Source organism: Nothobranchius furzeri, chromosome 12, assembly GCF_043380555.1.
Source record: "Nothobranchius furzeri strain GRZ-AD chromosome 12, NfurGRZ-RIMD1, whole genome shotgun sequence".
In the NCBI taxonomy this organism is placed as follows: Eukaryota; Metazoa; Chordata; class Actinopteri; order Cyprinodontiformes; family Nothobranchiidae; genus Nothobranchius; species Nothobranchius furzeri.
The window spans coordinates 58,318,551-58,335,229 of record NC_091752.1 but is presented as its reverse complement, the minus strand read 5'-3'; the positions used below and the strand labels follow the sequence as shown (position 1 = coordinate 58,335,229).

At 42.0% G+C, this 16,679-nt stretch overlaps 1 protein-coding gene across 1 annotated transcript in view; it reads left to right on the top strand.

The window, feature by feature from the left end:
* Nucleotides 1-12,818: 12,818 nt before the first annotated feature.
* LOC107376156 (ras-related protein Rab-26) overlaps nucleotides 12,819-16,679 on the top strand; it is a 118,698-nt gene continuing 114,837 nt past the window's right edge. Inside the window, exons 1-2 of the mRNA XM_054750593.2 lie at nucleotides 12,819-13,147; nucleotides 15,641-15,751. Of these exons, the coding sequence (XP_054606568.1) occupies nucleotides 12,956-13,147; nucleotides 15,641-15,751 (303 nt within the window). The 5' untranslated portion in view covers nucleotides 12,819-12,955. The remainder of the gene's footprint in view (nucleotides 13,148-15,640; nucleotides 15,752-16,679) is intronic.

Here is a 16,679-nt window from a genome sequence, read left to right as displayed (position 1 = left end):
TCTGAAACAAACCGGAAGCTTGGGAGTTCACATCTGGAGACTGAGTGGGACAATCTGGAGCAAACAGAGCATCTCTGGAGTTGGAAGGCAAACAGAACACGATGATTCTAAGAGAGGTTAACCTGTGTCCCTAAAGCAGCAAAAATAACAGTCACGTGTTAGAAACGTGAGGGAATATTTGTTTGATGGAGATTTTCCTATGAGATCTGAGTGTGGCTGATACATTTAAGGTTCCTGTCTGATCAGAACAGAATCTAATCTGATCCAGGAATGCTTTCACTGATCTTTTGTTTATTCTCAAACTTCAAAAGAAAACATTTATTGCAGTTTGGACTGAAACACACTGATGTACAGCTAAATGAGACAGATTTATGCATTTATCAACTTTAACAGTGGCTGAGACTGTTACAAACGCATCACACTTCAAACCTTAAAATCGGGTTAGAGAATCAGAAACAAAGCTTTACATCCTGCACTGTCTCAATCGTGGTTCATCTCCGGATCCTCACCCAACCATTTTGTTCATTTTTCATCAGCCTTGGCTGAGGCATGCAGCAGCAGAGTGCTGCTGTGGTCAGATGGCATCTGTCCCCGCAGGAATCCGGGCATTATCGCAGTACATCAAAGCCTGAAAGGCTCATAAAATTGAGTTAACGAGTGTGTTTGGTATGTAACCTGACCCTTGATTCCTTCTGAGGCCTGTGGTTGCAGTGTGTGACCACAGTTAGCAGCAGAAGAAGAAAAGTCCCAAAGCCCTGCAACAACTGTGGGTTCAAACCGTGGGTCTGGCGAGTTGTGCAGCAGCCCGGACCGGCACCAGGATAATGAACAAACCACACCAGGGTACCGGTGTGGAGCTGGGACTGCAGCACCGTGCCCACTGGACAACTGCCCGGGTCGGCGCTGGCCGCAGCACCAGTTGTCACAGCCTTAAGCCTGCTCGCTGAGTGAGCTCATCATCGCCAAGCTGCAGCGGCTGCCATCGCTCAAGTCTGCAGCAGCGCATGTGACCTCACCTACACACACATGCACAAGCACACGCATGCACGCACACACACACACACACACACACACACACACACACACACACACACAAACACACACACACACACACACACAAATGCAAAGCAGAAAGACAGTGTGAGCCCATGTCCAGAACATGCAAAACTAGAAAATTCTCTCTCGTCTGGTCATAAATGGTTTCATTTGTGCAAAACGTGAGCCATCAAACTCATTCTGGGTTCGTTAGATGCTCTAAAGAGTTCATTCAAATAAAAAGGATCTGTAAGCGATTTGAAGCAGCAACTCAGTTCAGTTGTTCTCCTCATTCTTTATATTCATGTTGACCAAATCAGAATTGTTTTGATTCCCAGAAGACGAGTAAATCCAAAATGAAAACCCCTTTAACAGCAAATTAAACAACAGATTCCATAACTTGTCCATAACTACTGTGTGCTTGTTCACATACATTTCAGTCATGTAGAGCCGAATCAGATTGTGCGGCTCAAATTACTGTGAACTTTCCCCCGTTAGCAGACATAACCATGGAGGCTCATGGTCATACATCCACACGTACACATTTTGCGTGTGGTGAAAATAAAGAGACACTTGCTCTGTTGGCACCTCCTCCAATCACACACGCCGCCTCCACTCCCTCATCCCAGCTGTCACAACTGCAAAAACTCTACAAATACACACGCACACTCTTGCATATTCACACTCACCCACACACACCACTTTTCCTGCTCACACCTTTTCCCGCTCAGCATGGCCCTCTCCAGTTGGTGCTCGTGTGCCCACTCTCTGCTGCAGCTTCTAACGTGTGCATGTGTGTGTGTGTGTGTGTGTGTGTGCTTTTGTTGTCCAGCTGACACTAGACCCCCACCTCTGGTTCTGCATAGCACGAAGAAAAGAAAAGAAAAAAAGTTTGTCAGTTTATTCTAGCTTTCCCTGAGCTATGAACCTTTCTTGGGCCATCTAAACCTAAAGCTGCTAAGCATCTGAGAGCAGAAGTGGCAATTTTGACAACTTTTGTTTTGAATTTCTGATTTACACCCTTCTTCTCCTTTCTGCTCCAAGTCTCCAAGTTGATCCATCTTACAGCTCCGCTCAATGTTTGGCCACCGCTCGTCTCACGAGCGGCGTGTGAAATCGCTCCTATGCTGACTCTGCATGTTTGGGTGTGTATGAGAGAGGCCACGCAACACCAAATGCTTCCTTTTTTGACAGCAACACCATATGCAAGGTCATAAATCTGATCACCAGTGCAACAGAATCCAGCGACACTGTTGCTTGCAGGAAGCACCCTGGATTAGTGAGGATTTACGGCCGGGGCCACAGATCGCACAAGCATCACTTGTGAATGTACCCTGTTATCTGCTTTCAACTAAAAAAAATGACAGACAAATGACAGTTTGCAAACAAAAGCCCAAGTAGAAACACAGATGACACCCGGTAAAAATTAAATTTACAGAGCCAGTACCCAAATAAATAAGAGGACTTGCAAAGGGAGCAGATACTGAGGGGAATTGAGCCCATGTTAGCAATTATTGCCTTCGTGGAGGCAACAATTTTCCCATTCTGGTGCTCTGGCTCAGACTTCATGCCCCAATTGTTTAAAGAGTCCAGTGAGACTCGGGCGTATAATGTTCAACATCAGATTAAAGAGTGTGGACACCCTCCTTAGTTTACAGTAAATTAAAAAGTAAAAGTAGTATAAATTTTAAAAAAAATTGTTAAATAGTAAAAGTGGTGTGAATTGCTAACTGACACCAGGATGTCTATGGAAACATAATAAATAGCTTTTTATGGTGCAAGGGAAAAAGAATGAAAAATACTTGGTTTGGCATCTTTAGTTTAAAACAGGGCATGGTTTAACACAATGATCATGCCAAAGCGGTTCCGAGCAGCTATAAAAGTACATGCCAGTTTTTCTGATAGTTTCTTACCAAAATCCCACAGAGGGCGTATTCAAGCGTCTATCCAAAGAGAAAGAAAACAGAATGACATCAAATCAGCATTTATCTTTGACCCAAAATCAGGAAAGAGATTCCAACTGAGGTGGAATAAAATTAGACCAGATGAAGAAAAAAGTATTCCCTCATTTGAATTTATGCTAAACGTTGCCGGGTTACACGTTTTATGAGAAGCGTTGGCTTTTCAGGCTCCTGCTGGATCAGAAACAATGACAGAGGCCACTTTATTAGCTACACCTGCTCAGGTGCTTTTTAACACAAATAGTTAATCAGCCAATCACATGGCAGCAACTCGATTATTCAGACGTCTAGACATGGCAAATACAACTTGTTGACGTTCTAACTGAGCATCCGGATGTAAGAAAGACGACTGTGTCACGCGCGCCGGTGGACGAAGCGGAGACAAGGTGAGGATCCAACGCGGGTGGAACAAACAGGCAGGCAAGTGGGAACGATTAACACAGGTTTATTAAGCACGCTGACACTGGAACAATGAACCGACACAAGACACAGAACAGAAGGGGTTTAAATACAGGAGGACCGGGAGCTAAGGTGATTGGGAAAACGAGAGGCAGGTGGGAGTAATTAACGAGACACAAAGCTGAACCCAACAGGGAGACAGGACAGGGTGTGACAGACTAAGGCCCTGTCCACACGTAGCCGGGGATCTGACAAAACGTAGATATTTTTATACGTTTTGGCCTGTCATCCACACGAAAACTGAGTTTTTCACATGAAAACGGATCTTTTTAAAAACTCCGGCCAAAGTGAAGATCTGCGTTTTCTCCGTTTTGGGTGTCTGCGTGTGGACGGACAAAACCGGAGTTTTAAGGTCCGCAACGTCACTTTCCGCGACAAAAAAATGCTGACATCACGTGTGCGACCTGTGTTTACACTAGCCGACAGCATGGATGCCCTCAGAGCTGCGCTCGCTTTGTCAATTGTCCAAGCGCTTTTTGCTTGTTTGTTTTTGCAAGCGGAATTACTGATCCTTGCGGAAGACCACAGACGAAGGACGAGGTTAAGAACGGGGGAAGTACTGCCGCCTACAGGTCTGGCATGTCCTTAACAACGTATTTATCCGGGTACGTGTGGACAGAGTTTTTTTTTTAAACGCGGTGGTGTGGATGCAAGTTTTTGGAGGGGCGGATATTCGTTTTCAAAAACCCCCGTCTACGTGTGGACTAGGCCTGCAGTGACTTTGAGTGTGTCAGGGCTGTTGGTGCCAGACTGCTGTAGTGTTCTGTAAATGGTTACTTTTAAGACATTGTCAATAAAACATAAAGGTGCTCAATAAAATGTAAAATTCCATTAAAATATGGATTATCAATATTACTGAACCTTAATACTTGATTGATGATGAAAATAGGTAACTGTGGTTTACCAGAGAAGCAACACTTTTAATTTGACACAGAAGCAAAAATATAGTAAATGTATTACTATATTTCTATTATCAATGATGATGCAGGACAAATTATTATGAATTGATAATATAAACTGAGACAAGGATACACTCTGAGCAAGCAAAGTCGTCTCGGCAAAGTGAGCGAGTGGACTTTCTGTGTGTCTGAGGGTCGCAGGTCCTCTCAGAAGACACACAACTGGTCATCCAGAGTTATCTCTGTAGTTATGCTGCTATAGGCTCAGACTGCTGGAGGATACACTGACCACTTTCCAAACTCGACTACTTTCTTCTACAATCTGCTCTTTAACTGTGGTGTGATCATTGATCATAAGGCCTGTTGGAAATAACACGTCACTTATGTGAGGGGAAAGTTAGCACGGGGCATTGCGGTCTTGGGGAAAGTAAAACATTTTCTGGATAGGAAAACATTATATATGTTATATTGTGCTTTCATATTACCATACATGAGTTATTGTGTAGAAGTTTGGAGAAACACATATAAAAGTAATATTCAGACTATAATCATAATGCAGAAAAGGGCTATTAGACTAATAAATCAGGAGGGCTCATACAAACGCACTCTTTATTAAGACGCAAGCTTTAAAATTCAAGGACCTGGTCAAGTTTAAAACAGTGCAAATAATATATGAGGCAAGGAAAAGGATGCTCCGAATTGAAAGAAGTAAATGGTTCTTAGAAAGAGAAGGGAGGTATAATTTTAGAGGGAAGTGGAATTTAAAAGTACAAAGAGTAAGAACAACATTGAAAAGGATGTCTATTTCAATAGCGGGCGTTAAATTCTGGAATGAGTTAACAGAAGAAATAAAGGATAGTAGTGATATAAACCAGTTTAAAATACAACTCTAAAAAGAAATGTTAAATAAGTATAAGAATGAAGAAAATGCAATTAACCCAGGACGGCATGCAAACTCATGTTTAATCTCTTCTACAAATTAGAAAATCTAAATATAGTTCTAGTTGAACATGAGAAATTTATTTATTTATTATTATTGTTATTATTATTTTTTTGTGTGTGTGTTTTTGAAGGCATTGCAGATGTTTTGTTGTTTAAATTTTGATGATGAGGATGTAAACCTGAGGGGGTAGGGCTAAATAAGTATACACTTCTCCCTACTCCTTTTCAAACAACTGCATGGAATGATTTTATGAAATGTTGGTGAATGTATATGTTTGAAATAAAGTGAACTGAACTGAACTGAACTGTATTATTTCCTGCTATTTCAGCTGTTAACTTTATTTTTTCTCTAAGTGTTTTTTTCTCCCCAGAAGAAGCTACAATGATGTTCTGCTGAGCTGTGGTAGCCTCATGGTGGGGGCTATCACTTGAAAACTGCTGCTAATCACCTAAACATTCTCCCTCTCCTGATAATAACATTTTACTCTCTTTGACATTGAATGTGCTACTACTAGTTTACCCATTTAATTATAGATTCACTAGGATTCAATTTTTCAATTCAATTCAATTCAATTTTATTTATATAGCGCCAAATCACAACAAGAGTCGTCTCAAGGCACTTCACATAATAAACATTCCAGTTCAGGTCAGTTCATTAAGCCAATCAGAAATAATGTTTCCTATATAAGGAACCCAGCAAATTGCATCAAGTCACTGACTAGTGTCAGTGACTATACAGCAATCCTCATACCAAGCAAGCATAAAGCGACAGTGGAGAGGAAAACTCCCTTTTAACAGGAAGAAACCTCCAGAGAATCCTGGCTCAGTATAAGCAGCCATCCACCACGACTCACTGGGGATCGAGAAGACAGAGCAGACACACACACACACACACACACACACACACACACACACACACACACACACACACACACACACACACACACACACACACACACACACACACACACATACACACACACACACACACACATGCACGCACGCACGCACGCACGCACGCACGCACACACACACACACACACACACACACACATACACAGGATAAATACAATAAAGTTTATGTCTCACTAAATAGAATATTTACTAAGAAGTCACAATGCAACCACTACTAGAAACACTACTTGGTGTATATGTTGTGTGTGTGTGTGTGTGTGTGTGTGTGTGTGTGTGTGTGTGTGTGTGTGTGTGTGTGTGTGTGTGTGTGTGTGTGTGTGTGTGTGTGTGTGTGTGTGTGTGTGTGTGTGTGTGTGTGTCTGCTCTGTCTGAGTCGTGGAGGATGGCTGCTTATAGGATCCTCTGGAGGTTTCTTCCTGTTAAAAGGGAGTTTTCCTCTCCATTGTCGCTACATGCTTGCTTAGTATGAGAGATTGCTGTATAGTCACTGACACTAGTCAGTGGCTCGATGCAATTTGCTGGGTTCCTTATATAGGAAACATTATTTCTGGTTGGCTTAATGAACTGACCTGAACTGAAATGTTTATTATGTGAAATGCCTTGAGACGACTATTGTCGTGATTTGGCCCTATATAAATAAACTTGAATTGAATTGAATTGAATTGAATTGAATCGAATCGAATTGAATTGAATTGAATTGAATTGGTCGAAGAGATACTTCTTTGGGTGACTTCTGTTGGAGTTTTTGTGGAGTTTTGCAGGTTAAACAAATACTAATTGGTTGATCTTGGAAATGATTGTTCCTGTAGCTGGAACTGCTCGAACTGCCGGATGTAAGAAGTGTTTCCTCTTTTAAGGGTTTGTTGTTTATATGTTTTGGACCAACCAGATTTAAGACAGTTTAATAGGCGTCCTCAGACAACCCCTTTCTCAGACACTTATGTCATGTCCAGCAATGGTCAGTTTTTAGGTACTATTTGACCATCCAACATCTGGTCAAAAAGGAGACACAAGACTGAAGCAAAACCCTTTAAATCAGCCTGCCTTCATCCCACCAGCTGGAACTCAGAGCCAGCTAATCTGACAGAGATAACAAAATCATAACAAACATTCTCCCTCACAGAGCACCCTTCTTATCTAAGTCTCTTTGCTTCACAGAAGAAAAGAAGATTTTAAAATTAAAGACAAACTTCCACAAATGAACATTTGTTTATTGCTACTTATAATAATTATAAAATAAGGAAATGTTTCATTAATCTGTGCTCAGTTTTCATTAATCTGTGCTCAATGAAATATGTTGCAGCACGTTTACTTGACGAGGTCATAGCATTTGCACTCACACAAGAACAAAGTAAGGTAAAGTTAAATCCCATGACACATAAATAACCTTTACCCTAGTTCAGAGCCTCCGGTCAAAGAAGGCGTGTGTTCTGAGATTCTTGGTAATATACCTCAAACTTGTCAACCTCTGGTTGGCTACACAATCATAACATGAGATCCTTATAACTGGATCACTCTGGGTGATTCAGCAGTTCTAGAGTAGCTTCAGGCCGGCCACCTGAAGTAAACCCCTCTTTAACCACCAAAGCTTTTGACACATCGTCAAAATCTTTTCGCACCTGCGAAGCTGATAAAGCAAACGGTTCCTGCAGAACAAGCTGAGGTCCACCAGAGATGTGCGGTTCCATCCATCTATCGTTGTGACCCGGAGACATCTCAGGACTGATTTAGTCGCATCGAGGTTTCTCTACGAACCGCGTGCATTGGGGTCGTCGGCTCCTTGACATCTCGGATCCAAACGGGGGTCTCCAGAACAGGTGAGGTAGAACACAGCGAGATTGCGTCTGATGTGTCTTTGATAAGAACTTCACTTTTCACCCAGAACTCAAGTTTTTCTAGACATGAAATCTCATTCACACATAGTCACCATACATCACATTCCATCCACTTTAGATTCATCCACTCACAGTAAATGTTAGTTAACCAATCTGTCATGTTTTAATTGTTGGTAAAATAAATTCTTACTTTTATAAACCTGACTGTTTTCTGAATCAAAACGAAGTGCGTACAATCCCCTAATAAATAAATAGAATCTTCTGATTAAAGCACAATAAAGACCAGGCAGGGTGATATTCTATATTTGGATAGAGTACTACAGCGTATTGGTCATAAGTAAAGGTAAACTATATACTGAGCTCTTAAAGCACTCAATTCACCAAACCCTACACTTAGAAAAGCTTATTCCTCTTAATATGTGATGGAAATAGGTTAACCAGTCATTTGTTGATACTGATATTAATATGTGACATAAATGATAATAAATCATTATTAAATCATACTTGTTTGGTGTATTTAAAATCTGAAATAGGCTTTTCAATATGTTGATTCATTCATTACTGTATAGCAATCAAGACATTATTAAATCACTTTAGATCAAATATCCAATGTAGATAAAACAGAACATGATTGTAAATAACTTGTAAAGTTGGGAAATAATTTATGAGCCCAAATAAGATTCTTTATTAAAGTTATAAAGAGTCACGTCTTGTGAGGAAATTTGGCTTCTGCAGGCAATGAAGCAGGGGAGATTGTTATTACGACATCTCCATGGGTGGGGGGGTACTTGTCACTCTCAGGATCTTTTAGTTCCACCTGAGCCTGGTGTAAACCCCCCAGCCTACCTGAGTATCGTTGCTGACCATGTCCATGCCTTTATGACCACATGGATCCATCTTCTGGTGGCTACTCCCAGCAGGATCGTGCACCGTGTCACACAGCTCAGATCTTCTCTACCTGGACACCCAACAGCCTCCACAGTCACCAGATCTGCAGAATCTTTGGGATGTGGTGAAACAGGGATTTACGTCATATATGTGCAGCTGATTGATCTGCTGTAACTGTGTGATGCTAAGCCATTATGGATCAGAACCTCTGAGGGATGTCTGCTGAATTCATGACACAAAGACTTAAGGCAGGTCGTAAAGCAAAAGTGTGACTGATAAAATGGCCAGAGTGTGTATTATACTAGGTAGAAGATAAAGATCAACAAGAAAGAAACTTGCATGTGTGTTTGTGGACGTGTGTTATCTGTGTTGTGCGGTCAAAGCACTTGATTTTCTTTCATTTGACTCAGACCGAGTTCATTAATATTGATGATTTGGGGGGAAATCTGAAGCAAGAGGGCACAGAGCTGAAAGATCATCAGAAATTACAAGTAAGGAACTCTACCAGTTGTTCTAATTACTGGGACATAAAACTGTCCCTGTGATTAAGCTATAGTAGCTGCATCATCATATTAACTACATGATTCTGCAAAACAAGGATCATCAAACGTAAAGTAAGGACATAAAATTGTCACAAGAGTCAGATACCTTTTAAAGCTCTCCGCCCTCAGGATTTAAATTCAATTTAAAACGTTAGAAATAACTACAACAATAAATATTTCATTAACTATAAATCAGCAACACTTCTATTTTTCTCTGCCTCCCTCGCAAACACGCTTTGTGTTGTTCCTCTTTAGGAATTCTCCGTGGAGTGAATATGTGTCTGGTAGTGCCAGTCCGTGGTGGGTTGCTCCTGCCAAGGCCTGACAAACAGGGGTGCAGGCTGGCAGGATGACCCCCCATCTCCTTACACGCTACACTTGGTCCAGAGGCAGCTGAGGGTCCGGCCCGCCAACAGATCAACAGTTGCTGTGACTTTGGTTGAGCGACTGGCCGGGCTGCTGCGCCCGAGCCAGGCCACACTCAGTGCACATGACCCTGGATAAACTGACAAATGCCTGGCCTCTGTGTGTGTGTGTGTGTGTGTGTGTGTGTGTCTGTGTGTGTGCGTGCGTGCGTGCGTGTGTGTGTGTGCGCATGCGCGCAGAGTGATGTGACTTTAGGCCATGATGACCTTCCTAACTAGTCACTGTACCTAAACTTGATTGAAGAACATCTCTCCAACTGCTTGAGTTGTGAAACCTCTTAGAGGACGTCAGCGACCACGCTGAAGTAATTACGTCGTTGGATATGAATCACAGGGTTGTTTTGTGCAGCATAAAAGACGCTTTAAACCTAAACCTGCTCTCTTACTTTTAGAAACATGTACTTTTTCAAACAAGCTCCTCTGATTGCACAAATAAATCTGTTTACTGTTTTCAACACCCAACAACAAACATATGGTGCACTGACTGTCACAGCTCTGCAACGTACAGCGGAGTTGTTTAGCTCGTCTTGACAAGGCTGTTAATTTCTCTGAAACCAGGAATGGATTCCAGCGACCCGCTCTGTCCTCGTCCCGTATTCCCTCCAAAATGTCCAGCTGTTGCCTCGGTAGACAGCTGCTCTGGGGGCAGAACAAATCTCAGCTGTCGAGGGGAGCTGTGTGCGGGGGTTGGTGGATATGGAAGTTTGTATTCTCTCAAACCCAATGACTCTCCGCTCTCCTGCTCTGCATGAACCTGGGTGGAGCTTGGTGAAACGCTGACGTGCAGCAGATTTAGGAAGAGAAAGCAGATGCTGCAACTGCCGTGTGTTTACAACCCAACCGCTCAGAGTACATCTGAACTGGAGGTCAAAGGTGAGAGGGCCCGAAAACATGTATGTCAACTTCAACTTGGTGCAAATGAACCCGGAAAGAAAGGGGAATATAAACATTGTGTTAATGTTTTAGGCCATGCTAAAATTAAAGAGTTTCCTAATTGGTCTGAATGTGACTGATACATTTAAGGTAGAAAAATGATTAAAAATGCTAAATTATCCTCTTTTTGTGCTAAAATAGTGTTTTCTGTCAGTCAAACTTGTATTTTTATAGCCTTTGATAAAACAGAAATTGGAGCAAAGCTTCTCCTTCCTACTGGTTGCCAGGAACAACGTGCTCAAAGATCCGGTTTAAGATTGGTCACTTGCCAAATTACAGTATGTGTTATGTGTCCCTGTCAAACAACAAACAGGCTCCCCCACTGATTGTATGCCTGTATCATCAGGGTTAGAGGGCTGACCTAATAAGTAAGTCTAAAGGTGGTGACAAACAGAGCAGAAAACAAAAACAAAAGGTTGACAAAGTTCATCCAGACCTTTGAAAGCTTCAGAAAGTCTGAACAACGATTGGTGAAGATCACGTCAAAGACTTTTGGACTGGATACCAGGAAGTAAAATCAAATGAAACAAATAAAAACTCAGACTTGTTTTACTGTGTGAAGCTTCTTAAGAAATGAGACTTTATGGTTAAAACTTTAAAGGTCAGCATCATCCAGTTTTGTTTTAGGGTACTGTGACTTGTTTACACATAAGGAGCCTGATGAAGCTGAAACTTGAGCTGACGGCTTGTTGACTTGTGTTTCCTGATGTAACAGTGTTTAGCATCTATTTCTGAGGAACAGACCTCATGTTTGCTGTGCAGAAACAACACGTAAAGGGATTATTCACTGGACAGACCTACACTTTGTTGACAGAGAGCGATAGAAGTCGGTGGACAACAGAGATGACTCCTCATAAGAACCTTTTGAAAAACATTTTTATAAACACTTTGTAAAAAAATAAGTGGACATATTTGATCACCAGAACACTGGATGCATTTGATTTGGAAACCCTTTTTACGAACTTTTTTATTAGTAAGTATTTTTAGTAAAGAAAACGTGACTTCCAATGACCCCAGGAGTCGCTGACTGGGTTGAAACCTCCACTTCATTAGCTTTGAAGGGTTCAACAGTCTGTTGCATTAAATCCATACAGCTCAGACTATTTGACATCACTTGTAGTTTCAAAATTATTTTCAAAGAATAATTAAACTTGCCGTGAGGAAGCATTCCAAACAATAAGTCAATGTTTACAGTTCATATGTGACTTTCTGTTTTATGGTGCTGTAGCGCCCTCTTGTGATAAAAATGTAAAATTACACATGAAACAGGAGGTAAACGTTAGCCTGGCCAGCCAGCCCCACTCCCATTTATTGATGGGAAGCAATGTTCTCTGTGTAGAACAGAGCACGAGCCTGGTAGGCCAGGCCAGGTGAATGTGTTTCAGCTTCACTGCGTCTGTTTACTTATTATAAAACGTTTTAATTAATGGCTCTGGCACAAAAATACGCTTCTAATGATAGAGGTAAACAGATTAACTACTTTTCGTTGCAACTTCATCACTATTCACTAGGCTTACATTTACTATGACAAATTAATGAATTAACAAATCCGATTTATTAAAAATCTGGTTCATTAAATCCTGTTTTATATGTGATGATATAGAAGCTAACTCTTAAGGTTAATTGAAGAATGAAATTAAATTAAATGTATAATGTTCAATAAAAGATACTCGAAATGAAAGTCCAGTCCTAAAAATCTCACAAATGTTCAGTTGCGTTTGTATTTATTTATTACATTCTGCTACCAGTCCAGCGCTAACCTTTCAGCACCGGACAGCGACTCACGTCACCAATAACTTTGGAGTGTTTGCCACATGTTGTAAACATGCATGTTAGGTCACGTGATGCGGAAAACATACATTCAGATATTTGATTCGAGGTGGAGTTGTCTGGTGTCACCCTTGTGTAGCTCCTGCTCTGTCGTCCTGAACAGAGAAAACCAGCAGCAGGACGACCGACGGCGCTTCACATTTCCACTCCTGCAGGAAGAACGCGTTCAGCGCGCAGGAGAACGTTCAGCTGATTCAACTTCGTTGGTTTAACTTTTTGTCCTTTAATCGTGCAAATTCGGGTGAGTTTTTACTGCTTTTTTTGTTATTCTGAGTTTGGAAATTCAGAGCAATGTCTCGCAAGAAGGCAGCTAAAGGCAAAGCCCCGAGCAGCAGCAGCGGCGGCGGCGGCAGCCCGTCTGCAGCCAGCTCCGCGGGAAAAGGCGCGAGGAGCAGCCCGGGCATCGTTCAGATGAACGGAGTGGTCCACCCCAGCAGACCCTCCATCAGCAACAGCAGCGAGTTTTATGACATCGCGTTTAAGGTAATGTACGGCTGCCCATCAGTTAATCACAACGTAACTCATGTAAAATGTGTGTTGAATGAAAAACTTTGAACATCCTGAACATTTAGTTTCAGAAAAGAAAAGCCACATATTTCATTGTTACCTACTTTAATGCACGGGGGGTGGGGGGGTTACTCCCGCCACAGCATCAGTGTCCGCATCACTCTACAGCAGCCAAACAAAACCCAGATGATTCCTGCCTTTCGTTTGGCTGCTTTAGTGCAAACCCTCTCATTTATAGTGAGCAAACTATTACCACACTAAAACTGCTACTTCACAGTGACACACGTCCACACTCACACCCACAAAATCTCCCGTGTACTCAGAGTGCTTTGGCTTTGTGCCACCTGGTCTGTTTCTGAAGCAACAGTTTGATACAAGTGGAAAAGTGTTTCAGTTCCTCTTATAATCAAACTATATTAGGTCTCAGACCCTGATGATTTATCATCATCATCATCATCATCCTCATCATCAACTTAACATCTGTAGCCAACACTGTTGCAACAGCACCTTCCCCTTTCCTCACAGAGGCCCTAACTTTAAACTTTTAAAATTGGGTTATAATTGGATTTAAATCTTAACATTTTTGTATTTAATCTTCATTTGCAGCCAGGAGCGTTTCATTCCACTGATGTTGCTCCTGATGTCAGCATTATTAAAAAGTATAATTGGGATTTGGATGGACCCATATAATCAACATGCTATCCTCTTTATAAAAATGTTGAAATAGCCTTAAAGTACCTTACAACTGGTAACATGATACATAAGTAAAAGGAAATACTTTATTGATGTGACTATAAAAGTTAACAGCTTGTACTCTGGTCGCACGCGTCAAACACGGTAATATTTGTTCTAAATGACATAGGTGATGTTTTTCACCTTGGTGTGGAATATGTGCAAATGTGTATTTGTGACAAACGATTTACAGTGTTAACTTTAGTGTCACGTGACCGTGAACGTAGATGCTTAAAACTCCCAGCTGCTTAGCAAAAACAAAGTCCTCCAGTCCCTAAACATCCAGACTCTGGGACCGAACAGGAAGGCAACACAAAAACGATGAAAACTTGAATAAATTGTGTGAAAAAAAGATTGCTGAAGTGAACTTCAGGCGTAGCCATGGAAAGTTGCAAACACTGAGCGTTCTAACTGAATAGCGCCAGCTACACGGCTTTAACCAAGCAACTAGCACTCTCTATTTAATTCTGATGTTTTTGTTGTGCTCATAGGCATGAATAAAAAAATTACTGCTCCAACTGGGAGAAGACGAGGCTCTGTCCTTTCCTTCCTTTCATCGATTAACTGGGGCTGCCTGCGGATGCATGGGAACCTTGCTTGCCGTCCTCGCTTGAATTATAGGGGACTGAGTCCACCTGACAATCGTTTGTGAAGCCGGTGAAACCTGGAGGGAAGGGGACTTTGTCAAGCTTTGTCTAAACTTGCCTTCTGCAACACCCCACTGGTGTTTTACTTTTTGAGATCTTTTTACCTACCTAGGCAAGCTTCCATAACACGCCTCCATGCAGTCCAAAACTCCAAAGTGAGGTTTGTGGAGTTTCGATACTGCCTCTCCCTTTAACAACAAATCTGCCTCTCCATCCTCCCAGAGGCAGCCCAAGGGAGCCAAGGCGTGCAGCTGCCTGGCCACCATGCAAGGCCGTAGTTTTGCTGGTCACCTTTGGAGCGCTCTAAGGAAAATGCAGAAACGCTGCAGCTCTTTGAGTTGATGTTGCTTCGCTCAACCACTTTTCTCTTGCTAAAAGCACCAAAAATTCTCCGTTAGCTTTGGGTTAGCATGTAGCTAATATCCTGCGGCTCTCCAACCATTGCAGAGGAGCAAAGCTTTAGCTCACAGCCAGATTCTCAGCTCCACCTCTTTCCCCATTTTTGGATTGTCTGGGCGTGACGAGACATGTGACGTGGCCAAGATGGCGGTGATGGGAACCACCCAAATTTGGCTTCATTTAAAGGAATGAGAGAAAAGGGAGGTGCTACGTTTAATACGTATGTCTATGTGTGTGACACTAATCAAGGTGTGACTAATGAAAATGAACTGATACAAACAGGAAGACCAGAGGGTGGCCTACTTGCAGTATTGTGCATCGGCTCATTGACCCTGTTGTATCTGTGTCCCTTTATTCTCCTTCTGCTGTCTTTTGTCTTCTGTCTGCTTCCTCTATGGACCAGAGAGACACTTCTGATAGGTCCAAACGTCCCCCAGCTAACCCAATAAGTGTAATCTCATAAAACCTTAAACCTAATCACAGCTCAGAATAAAAACATGCACAGCTGTCTGTGGAAAGAAGCAGTGCAATGTATTTTTGTTCTGGTTAAGAACATACTAAGAAAGGACAACATGCCCAGTACTTGTCCAAATTTTAGATAGAAATTTCAAGTGTCAAGTTTTGTCCGCTGCACGTTTTTATTTTTGGCCCCTTTCATTCATAATTGACATTTTGGTTCACTTTTGTGCAGGTGATGCTCGTTGGAGACTCTGGCGTGGGGAAGACCTGTCTTCTGGTCCGTTTCAAAGATGGGGCTTTCCTAGCCGGCAGTTTCATCTCCACTGTGGGAATTGACTTTAGGGTGAGCTTAAATCTATCTACTGAGAAAATAGTCCCAAAATCCCCATAACCATCACATACATGTTCATACATTCAGGTTTGATTCCTCCAAGGGAACTGGGCCAGCCTTCCATAGATTTCCTTTTAGTGCTGTTCTTTGTCTTTACAACCCGGGAGCTTTGGATATTTATCTGTGTCAGAGGGCAGGTATTGATTTCTTAAATTAGTTTGACATGTTTTAGTTTTTTAGCCTCCATGGGTAATAATGATATCTATAATGGACCAGTTTAATGGTCCCACAGGGGCAGGCAGAAAAAAAACTGCCCATCTATTAATGAGTTTAGTCAGGTGTGTTGCCATGAGACATTAGCAGTGATCCCATTAGCACTGTCTGATCAATTTCAAAGCTTTTGTTTGTTGGAGTTTTTATGTGACTCAACCTAAATTCCCTCACCTTTGCATGTTTTTACACTCATGAGCATAACTTTATTGATATAAGTCCTGCATTTTGTGCACTGATTTCTCTGCATAAATCCAAAGTAAATCCCAGTTTCTCTGACTTGAAAAGATTCCTGTTTAGTTCCCGTCAGGGCAGCTGAAAACAGATGCAGGCTCATAAAATAATCCAATCCACAGTTTTAAACTAAAACATGATCAGAGTTTATGTACAACATAGAAGACATCATCCTGTTGAAACTGGCTGCGCAGTGGCGCAGTGGTTAGAGCTGTTGCTTTGCAGCAAGAAGGTCCTGGGTTCGCTTCCCGGCCTGGGATCTTTCTGCATGGAGTTTGCATGTTCTCCCTGTGCATGTGTGGGTTCTCTCCGGGTACTCCGGCTTCCTCCCACAGTCCAAAAACATGACTGTTAGGTTAATTGGTCTGTCTAAATCGTCCTTAGGAGTGAGTGTGTGTGTGCATGATTGTTTGTCCTGTGTGTCTCTGTGTTGCCC